This window comes from Hypomesus transpacificus, unplaced genomic scaffold, assembly GCF_021917145.1.
Source record: "Hypomesus transpacificus isolate Combined female unplaced genomic scaffold, fHypTra1 scaffold_156, whole genome shotgun sequence".
Classification (NCBI taxonomy): Eukaryota; Metazoa; Chordata; class Actinopteri; order Osmeriformes; family Osmeridae; genus Hypomesus; species Hypomesus transpacificus.
The window spans coordinates 439,951-451,156 of NW_025813723.1; the positions used below are offsets into that span (position 1 = coordinate 439,951).

Sequence of the window (11,206 nt, forward strand, 5' to 3'; positions counted from 1 at the left end):
GTTGAGGGAGCCCTCAGGGCCCCCTGATGGAGAAGATATTTTGGGAACACATGATGAAAGACCTCTCACAGTCTCTGTCGACTGCCGTAGACAAACTATTGATTATCTGAACTTGAATGCTAGCTGATATGATGGTGTTTTTAAGGATACTGTGTTACAGATGAAAAGTATTTGAAAGCAAACAATTCTGCTACATATATTTGATGACTTCACAGCAAAATGCAATGTCTTGCTGCAAAACCAATAGCCCCTCAGGGACAAATAAAGTTGGAAGTTGAAGTTGAACACGTTGCAGCTGAGTCATGTAATGCTATGTGCTTCCGTAAAATCCAAGACCATATGCTGTCGAATGCTGCAGGATTGAAAAAAAAACATTGTTTGCCTTCAGAACATCGAGCAGAGAGGATGTCCAGATGGAAGTTTGATGTTGATGCATTGAAGATGGATAAACACGACAGTCTCAACATTTTGTTTTCTCGGCTCTGTCAGGCCAGGGGATGAACGAATACCTTCTGCTCCTTCTCCATTTCTCCCTCTACACTTCGCTGATCAATGTCAGTCGTCAATTGGCCAGGAAGATAACTTTTCAGTTTGGGTGAAAGAGCCAGGTTAGACAAGGATCTCAACTCTGGCCTGAAGAAGGTAATGATGAACCCTTCTCTACAAGACATCATACCCTTTGGCATCTGAATGGACACAGTGATGTAGGAGTGCGGAGGACTCGAGCTAAGAGGTAAGTATGATTGTTCCCTCAGCAGGAGAAGAGAGCCCAGAAGCATTATTTTCTCGCTCTCTAATCCTCTTTGTGCTACACCTGGCTGGCATACTAATGATGGAGGAGAAATGACCTAGATTCCTCGCTTTCTGTGTACATCCATTCACACAGGCCTAAAAACCAAGTAAACGACTCTGATGCGCCTCATTCTGTGCTGCTCGGCTCCCATCTGAATTACACCTCCGACTGAGACAGAGACTCTCTAATCTCGGCGAGAATCTCGGCCTCCTCCCTTCCCTGTCAAACCATGTAGGAGACAGCTCACTGAAAGAGACAGTACACTGGGAAGAGGGATGATTGATGTTTCACTTCAAGTTCAAAGACAAAAAGGAGCGAGTTTCAAATCCAACTCTGGCCCATCTAGTAAGCTAGGTGTTGTAGTCTTGACACCGCCTCAGTATCTACCTCGGTGTGATAAGCCTGGAACTGTAGGCGTTGTGTCCTCAGAAGAGAGGCTGAGGAGCCAGGAGAATGATGAGATCATGATCTTGATGAGATCATTACCCGTAATGGGAGGCTGTCGGCTGCAAGCCCAGTTGGAGACACATTTAGCTGCATCACCTGTTAGGAAAGGAAGGCTGTCTCAGAGTTAAGCGTCGTGCCTCACTTCTTTATGAAACTCCAGAATGCCCTGGAGTTCCACACAGACTGACAGGAGACCCCAGAGCTCCACATGGAATGTCTTAAGAAGAGCCAGAGAGGGCATGGCTAAAGCTTTGGTGTCATGAGTATCAGATGTCCGAAACTGCGTCTGTACATCTCCCGGGATGTCGAACTCTCAAATCATTTTGAAGGGAGTCAAATGGCTGAGCGGTGAGGGAGTCGGACTAGTAATCAGAAGGTTGCCGGATTGATTCCCCGCTAAGCCAAATGACGTTGTGTCCTTGGGCAAGGCACTTCACCCTACTTGCCTCGGGAGGAATGTCCCTGTACTTACTGTAAGTCGCTCTGGATAAGAGCGTCTGCTAAATGACTAAATGTAAATGTAAGGAAAAAGCCGTTGGCGAGGAGTGTATGTCTTTGGGGTACTGTGGGGATGCTTGGGCACTGAGCTGCAGTCATGAAATCAATATCATTTTTTCCTGAACTATTGAATTTCAATTCTAACAGCTTATTCACTGTTTAATGTTTATCTGCACATCAATGTGTAACCGTAGGAGTAATAGAATGATGCTTGGACAGGAAGATGCATCCATAAATGTAGTATGATTTGCTGTGTGCTGTGGTCTTCAAAAACCCTGACCTTCTCCTCCTTCTTCTACTCTTGCTTTCCCTTTTCTCTCTCCTCTGTTTCCTTCTCTCTCTTTTTGCCCTCCTTCTGCTTTCCTTTCCATCTCCTCTCTTCTCTTGTGTCATTCTGTGATTTCACTCATCTATAAACATGAACAAATACTATCTGAAAAAAGCTATCTGAAATGGCTCTGTAGGGATAACGCTCAGTGGAGCAGAAAGGACATCTGACAGACAGACAGATGGCAAACAGACAGACAGACAGAAAAGGAGAGGCAGGCAAGCAGGCAGGTGGCAGGCAGACACACATGATGACAGACAGCAAGACAGGCTGCACCTGTTATAACTAGGAAACAGGGGTGCAGGGGGCAATTCAGTCTGAGCCATGATGGAGGAGCCACGACCCTTAATCCAGATGACATTTCAGCTGAGCTCAAGCCATCATCCCCCTGCTGAGCGGATGATGAGAAAACAAAAAAACAGGAGGACAGGATGACAGGGAGTGGGAGGGATGAGAGAAAGAGAGGGTGCGAGGTGGCGAGACAGATGGACAGAGAGAGAGAGAGAGAGAGAGAGAGAGAGAGAGAGAGAGAGAGAGAGAGAGAGAGAGAAGAGAGAGAGAGAGAGAGAGAGAGAGAGAGAGAGAGAGAGAGAGAGAGAGAGAGAGAGAGAGAGAGAGAGAGGGAAATAAGAAGTAAAAAGAGTGACCAGTGGTCTTCACTTTTCCTTGGTCACTGTCGTTACCCCTTCAAGACCTCAAGTTGACCACATCCACTGACATGTCAAGCACGTCCCCATTTGGAGACCTGTGTCACCCAGGACCCCATGATCCCCCCTGACCAGTGTCATCTCATTGCCTACAGTCAATGGTATAACACTCTCCGTCCCTCTCCAGGACATCTGTCAGACACGGTGAGATATGCCCTTCTTCTGGATTCAACCCTCCAGAGACAGCACCCCCTCCCAAACACACACCTTAACCCCCACCCATATCCCTCCCCACAGCTCATCGCCTTTAGCCCCCATCACTCACCACCTAGTCCCCTCCCCTCGGCCTAGATCCATCCATCCATGATGATCCTTGGAGAATGCAGCCAGATGCCAGTGGTAACCTGAGGCAGAAAGAGACAGAAAGAGAGAGAGAGGTACTGGTGGTGGTGGGGGCAAAGACAAGTCCGCTTTAGAGGAGGATTGAAATTTAGGGGGTAGAGAATTCAAAAAGAGGTCCCAAGTGAAAGAATATCAAACCTAAAGTATATACACAAAGTACGGATATAAACAAACTTACATTTATTAAAGTTGTCAATACGAATTTTCATTTATTAAAAAAAACTGTACATTGTAAGTACTTTCAATTGCGATGAAAATATAATGTATGAACCTCTCATTCAATGCAATGGTATGTAGTTAAGAACATTTTTGAACATTCTGAAAGGGTAAAGGAGGAGGAGAGTGCACTCAAGAAAATATCTCTCATGAGAGTCCTCACAATCAATGACTTACATTTACCAGAGTAATGCTGTCGTATTGAATCTATGACCCTCCCTTTCACCTCAAGGAGTGTCAATTGCCATATTGCCCCCTGCTTAGTTTTGAGCATATACCTAGAGAAAGGAAGAATACATTTGTATTTATCATTCCGTACTGACACACACACGTTCAGGAAACACACCGACACAGGGAATACACGCATGCAGAAATGTCAACTCATGGAAATGAGTGCTCTGCATTTTCCCATTCTGTTATTGTTACTCCGAGGGAAGCCAGGAGAAGTGATCAGCCACATCGTGAGACGACTCTGCAAGGCATACAGCAACAGGGGGGTAGACAGCTACATTACCAGTTACAATGTAGCTATAGAGATGTAAGAAACCCCAAATCAAAATGATCAAAGTTAGAATGAGACAGATTCAGGTCTCCAAACACACCCTAATGATGCCCTGCATCTGAAGACAAGCTATTAGCAGACCATGAACAAAATGCCCTACATCAGTTTGAATAATGCACTACCTGAGACAACAAGGTAGTTAAGGTTATACTTTAGCCCAGCAGAGTGGATGTAATTATACTGGGGTCATTAGAGACACCTTTCAGGCCCAGACTTCAGGGAATTTACCTGGACATTTGTGAGGATTACCTATAATCTGTGGAGATGGAGGATTATGTCCTGGGACATGGTCACCACCAGGAGCACAAATGGGACAACGGGGCCCTGATGTCAAATTCTCAGGTCAGGCTTAGTTACAGTGTGACTACAATATAGATGAATATTGATTTAATTTCTGAGGCTACCATCTTACTCCTTGTCAATTTTTTGCTATGAGCATTGTTGTAGACAATTCTACACCTGTTGAATTCAGACAAAAGTTAACCAGGAAACAACATTTTTTACAGTGATAATATAGGCCTGTCTTTATTTTTACATGCAAGCAGAGAAACTCCATAAACACAACACTAAATCTCTAAGGTGTAGCTCAGTGGCTTATTCATGTATTGGGGAGGATATGTGTGATAAAAACATGATCTATCAATTTTCTTTCCTTCACAGCATGTCTAAAATGATGTAGTATGTTTCAAGGGACACATTATAATAATGAAAAAAGGAAAATAAAAAGATATGTCACAGGAATCCTTGTACCATGGACCATGTAGTCATGTTCTGTCATGCTAGACAGTGCTTGTTAAAATGTAGGCTATTATCGTGAGGAATTTACTAATACTCTCGCAAACTGTTGTGGGGGAAGTGTCCATGGTTCTGAAACACGCACATCTAGGATACGTATCGTTGGGGAAACCTAATTGTATTCACAGTTATACACATTATATCAAAGTATACCTTTGAAATCATCCAAAAACTAGTGGAAAACAACTTGATTTGGAAAAGATCTGATGTTCTCAACGATCAGCTTTCAGTTTAGGCACACGGCGGTGCGTTGGTTTATTCTCTTTTACCAACAGGCGGCACTCCAGCGCACGTCTCAAAGACGGCTATTATCTTCTGCATGTGGATGTTCTAATCTTGATGTGTAAAACTATACACAGTAGGCCAATGTTTATTTGTTTCTGCTGAAAGTATGGTAATATGCAGGCTACGGTAAACTGTACTTTGAACAGGCCTATGTTGATTTTATTCAGCACATGGCATATACGACGGAGGCTATACATTAACTCCAACACAAATATTTTAGATGATGGTTCTTGGATTTAGTGCAATAGGCTCCAATTTACCATTATTATTTAAACGAAGCAACAGAGTTGATCTTCAGGCAATGTCGTCATCCCGCCTCTTTTAAACCATAGCTATTATTGGATAACGGATCTGTCAATCAAGGGCTCCTCCCAAGTTCGGTTGCCCAGCATCGTTATAACGCTCAATTGATGGGCGAAGAGGAGCGTACAGATTGCTGGACAAGGGGATCATGAATCCCTCTTTAATAGGAGAACTACTGTAAAACCATATTTACATTTTCCGTGACTCCAGAAATGGAGCGCTATGGTTTTTTAATGTGATTTGCAAGGTGACAACAGAGGAGAAAGACGATTTTCAGCGTTAAAATAAAAATGAAGAGCTCACGATTGAAATGACAACATTGCCAGTCTATCGCAGCTAGCATCCTTGTAGCGCATCGTGATTTGGATGTTGTTCAGCGGGGGCTTGCATGGACATTCTGCTCGGCGGATGCTGACAATGCTGGGACTTGGTTTTCTGTAATCTACGATGCACAAGCCGAGAGCGCGCGGAGTACAGAGGCGAGTGAAGGTGCACATGGACCTCTGAGAGGTTTCCCGGGATCCCGAATCGCAAGGGCACGTTTATGTAGCCCTTTCACCTGACAACCGGTGCGCTTCCAGGACTACTTGCTACTTCTCTTAACCAAGGTTTTGTTTGTGAGGATAATGTCAGCGCTGGGGCTTTAACAGACAAGTGTACAGGGTGACAATTGATCCCTCCACCCATGGGAATAGCCGAGGAGCCCGGTCCAACTGGTCCATTAGTATGATTAATTAGGCTACTACTATCAATATTCTCGTTTTAACTGTGCCTAACACTTTAGGGAGCCGAATGCTTGCAGTTCGTTAAATATTTGGCTCTGTTTAACCAGTCGTTGCATTTATAAAGCAGCATACATTTCTCTACACAGCCTACACATTGCCGCCCAGAAAAGTATAACCTGATATAAATGCAGGGGCAACAGCAACTGAGGCATGCTTTTACTTCAACATCGGTATGGGAGTAGCCTATGTTCATACAAGACCGATAGCTCACTGTTAACGTGCCTAGTACTAGTAGGCTAAAGTCATCCACACTAGGCATTAGTGACAACCCATTTGCACGCGTGAGGTCTCGAGACTCTTTCAGCCCCACGGACCTAGCCTTTTGCCGCGCGCTGTGCACTTGAGTGCGCCTTAAATCCCGGGGGATGATCTCAGAGTGAGTGGCCGTTAAAATAATCAGCGTCGCGGTGTCAGTGAAGCCAGAGCAAGAGGGGATTTTTATAGATTATCGCCGGACTGCTATTTTGTTCCTACCGCCACACTGTAGGCTACAGCTCTTGATCCGCCGCCTTTCCCCTGCTCCGGGCTGTCACCGCTCAACAATTGGAATGCAATGCTGGACTGGCTTTTAGTCGCCTTGTCCGCAAGTCTCCGTGTCATAGCTGTCATACTGAACATTGTAAAAGCGAGAATGTAGAGCTAAACATGAGTCGAAATTCTTCTAAACCCCATTAAAGCTTCTAATAGTCCCAGACTAAGAATTCATCACGGTCGGACTGTAGTTATAGTCCGAGTATGATGGAAGAATGTATGTGATCCAAAACTCCAACCAACGTCCTGACACTCTCTTCGTTTCCGCAGCCGGTAACCGGATGATGTTCCAGCGAGGATGCTGCGCTTCCCTGTGAAGAAAATTCGGAAGCAGTTCAAACTCCTTCTGCTGCTGGTCCTGTTCACCTTCGCCGTGTGGTTCACTTACCTGCACATCAACCAGGGCAAAGCTATCAAACTCCACTTCAACTACGGAAAAGGTACCGTTATTCTTGCAAGCCTACACGAGTTGGCTTGGCTGGTTGTTAAAGTTACATTAGCCATATGTTTTTTAAGGAATCAGACAAAATAGTTAAAAGATTATCGATCTGAATCTAATCCACATAAATGCAGTGGATTGATTTAAGAACCAAGCTTGCGGGTGCGCCTGTGTGATTTTCTTTCTTTCTCATCTCATATCCTGTTTGTCTCATGATGCTTCATGATGATCTGCCTATTCAGATGAGTGCCAATAGAAGGAAAAACATCTACTCATAAATAAATAATAGCCTCGCTTCCCTACACTGTGCTGCGCAGCGCAGTAGTCGGCAGCCAGGTCGAAGTAACAGGCTGTTGGCTTATCAATAATGAAAGGACTGTGGGTGCCGAGGTCATGACCTGTCAATCACTCAGGAAGAACGCGTGAAGAAAATCACCTGTTGCTGTGCACTGGGGGTGGGAAGATATTGGTGTACAGCATGTACTAGTTAACAGAAATGTTTCTTCCCCAGATGTTGTAAAAACAGTTCATTGGAGTGGTTGAATTTCTCATTTGGACTGCAGTAGAAGCAAGTAACCAGGCCTAAGGTTGATACAATGTGTACACCCATTGTCACGACGTGAGGTGGGGTTGGACCCAAATGCAGGGGAGTACCGAGGCATAGCGAGGAACACAGGTTTAATTCTCAAAACAGGAAACAGACAGGGTACACGCAGTGACAAAGGGTAATGCTAAGACAAAGACTGGACACAAAGCAGGAACCTAAATACACAGAAACAAATAAGACACAGGTGAACACAATGAAACTAACGACAACTGAATGAGACAGGTGACGACAATGACAGGGAAACACTAGGGCAGGGCAAAACCAAAACAATCGGGGGGCACGGCTGTGGCCGTGACACCCATAATGTTGCATCCAGCTGTAGGCTTGTAGCTGGTCCTTGATTATTTGCTGTGAGTGACTACTACTATTTGTATGTCACTTTAGATTAAAGCCTCTGCTAAATGCATGAAGTAATAGTATAATGTAATGTAGGGAGGCAGATGATCAGATACTGGTTTTTGAATCTGAACTTTTTCTGGAAGAGGTGAGGCGGGTTAGAGATGACAGGGTAGTTAGTTAGTAGTTAGTGTGTTAGTCTGCTTTATGTGACCCCCACATAATCCAGTCCACTTTACCACGCGATTCATTTGAAAGATTTCAGTTGCTTCTTATGTTAGATGATCTGTGGGTTCTTGGGCCTGAATTGTCCACGGCACCAGAACTGAGAGGAAATCACATTTTCCTGTTTGTAGTGAGATACTTTTTCATACACATCAGATTTACAATATACAGAGAGTAACTCGTTTTACGCTTTCTCTGTGGCAAATAATATAAAAAAAGTATAAAATCAGGGTAGAAATTGAGCATGTGTTCATAGAGTACAGCTTGCTCAGCATACACATCACTTAAACTGAACAGTGGGATTCTGCTTGACCAAAAAGCAAAGCAAGCCCTTCTCTCCAGGCCTTTCCCCCCACCCCCCGAGCCTCACCTCCAAATGTGACGAGGATGTAACAGACGGGGTCTTGTAAGTTCCGTCAGAGTTTTCCGGACCGTGTTCATCCTTCACCGAAGATTGATCACGCCATCTCTGACTTCCCAAGCGCCACCCTTTCCAGCTACGCCAAAGAAAAGCTAGCTATTCAATGACGCGGATGGCCTCTTATTGATGAGTGAGTTTCACTGATTCACACCGGCTACATTCACCCCTTTGAAACTCACTCCGACGGCTAGCTAACGCTAACCTAGTGAGATCCGGGTCACGGCACCAATGTGACGAGTATGTGACAGACGTGGTCTTGCAAGTTCCGTGAGAGTTTTCCGGACCGTGTTCATCCTTCACCGAGGATCGAACACGCCATCTCTGACTTCCCAAGCGCCACCACTACCAGCTACGCAAAAGAACAGCTAGCTATTCAATTATGCGGGTGGCCTGTTACATACTTGAGGAGTCAGTTTCACCAATTCACACCGGCTACACAAACACAAACTACTTTACACACGTCTAGGCTTCTACAAGGTCCGCCACAATGAGAGGATTGTACCCAGTCTGTGATTTAAATTCTGAAGGGGAGAACCAGTGTCTTTGTCCTTCCTTGCTTTAGCACCAGGCATTTACCCAGCCAGTCAGACCGCCAACCAGTCAGCCAGTCAGCCGACAAACAGCCTCATTAGAGATGTGAGAAGAATAGCATGTCTGCTATGGGTTGGACAGGTGCTTCCATAGGGGGTCCACTTATCTGAGGACATGGACGTCTGCTCCACTTGAAAATAATCATAGTTGTTTTTACGGAGAAGGATCCATTCTGAGGTGAGTTATCACAGTCCATCTGCTGTCGACAAGCTGGAGGCTAGAAAGACAATAAACACCCAGGAAATGACTCTGACTGAAGTTCATCCAAACAACAAACCTGGCGGGTAAAACAGTCGGGTAAATCCCTTTGCTGTGTGGATAATTGTTAACATTTTACACGTGTTTGATCGCCGTTTGAGAGCCATATTATGTGGTTGACCAGTCAAAAGGTCTACTGGGCCTGGGCTGGGCTGGGCTTGGCTAATAAGCTACAATCACCAAAAATACACGCCTGCTTACATAAACACATACACATATATTCACCAACACACAAACACAACATATTCAATGCAACAGCTCGGGAGCAAGGCACTGGCAAGAGGTGTTAAGAGTTATAGCGGACTGGCTGGTTAGTTGCCGAGACAGCACATAGGACACGTACAATCCGATTGGTAGGATATTTCCGCGGTGCTCTCTGTGCTGATTGAAGGAAATTCCTTCTCAATTCCATGTTCTAAAATCCAGTCAGCCCAGTGGACTTGAAGAAGTGAACCTTCTCCTTCCACCCACACCAACACACAGTACTGACCATGGGTCTCCATTTAATGTCATGGAGTAATGGACAGCAAGTGGATTTGCCTTGTTGTGCTCCATCATCAATACCCACAGGCCTGTCGGCTGTCATGGCAACAGTGCCCTGTGATGTCACCTCTCCCTAATTTGAGCTGCTTTGGTTGTCGTGGTCAGAAGCATCAGGAAGAAAATGACTCTGGTGCTAAACATTGGTTTGGTTTGCAGAACAGGACGTGCACATGCACACACTTGCACAAACGGCCGGGTGGACAGACAGACAGAGACAGACGGACAGACAGACAGACAGATGGCTATGCAGCCCAGTGTGTATGGGACTGTAGTCTAGGCTGCTCCAGGAGAGAAGTGAGACTGGTGGAGGCTTAGTGGTGAATCTCAGGAGAGCTTATCTGGCCTACACAGCAAATCTCACTGCCGGTATAATTCAGATGAGAAATGTTCCTGGTGCTGTAACCAAGGCAAGAAGACTCAATGTGCTGGACCTTTGACACATGCGCGCACACACACACACACACACACACACACACACACACACACACACACACACACGCACACACACACACACACTCACACAATTCCCAAGTACATTTCCTTCTTAATGTACGTGGGAAGTGTTATTTTTCCTGACATGCTCCATGGAATGACATGAGTGCTTGAATCCCCCCCCCCCCACCCCCCCCGTACCTTACACTGACATGGTTAAGGTGTGCTTGTTTCTCTGCATCACCGACTGTGCAGGAACGGGTTGATGAAGGATGAGGGGAGAGGGAGCGAGGGCAGGCAGGAGTGGGGAAAGCAGAAGCACAGAGTGTTTTAACCCTGAGGTTAATGAAATTTGTGTTGGCCTGCCTAACAAGCCACCTTTGAGGTACTAACTGTTGGCCATGCAAATGAGATTTTTGGATTGCTGCCATGGCTGTGTGTGTCGGTGTGCATGGGTGTGTGTGTGTGGGTGTGTCTGTGTGTGTTACTGTGTGTTGGTGAAGGAGGGGGGGGGTGGTCTGTAGTGCCTCTGCCAGCCTCCCCATTCACTGTGCAGACTGCATGCACTTTGACTACCGTGTTTGGCTGAGGAGGGAGCCGGTGAATGATGGCACTGTCCTCTCCCTGGCACACCGGGCCCTGGAGATAGAGAGAGAGGGAGGGAAGGGATGGAGGGATGGAGGGATGGAGGGAGAAAGGATGGATCCCGTCCGTCACAGGTGGATGAGGCAGCGTGAGAGGAAGTGGCTTTGAAGGACCATC

General features: G+C 45.8%; 1 protein-coding gene across 1 annotated transcript in view; it reads left to right on the top strand.

Annotated features, from left to right (window-relative positions):
• Nucleotides 1–5,218: 5,218 nt before the first annotated feature.
• Nucleotides 5,219–11,206, top strand: part of b4galnt4a (beta-1,4-N-acetyl-galactosaminyl transferase 4a) — a gene marked incomplete at its 3' end in the record, with an annotated part of 36,466 nt that continues 30,478 nt past the window's right edge. Inside the window, exons 1-2 of the mRNA XM_047051471.1 lie at nucleotides 5,219–5,845; nucleotides 6,863–7,032. Coding sequence (XP_046907427.1) covers nucleotides 6,891–7,032 — 142 coding nt within the window. The remainder of the gene's footprint in view (nucleotides 5,846–6,862; nucleotides 7,033–11,206) is intronic.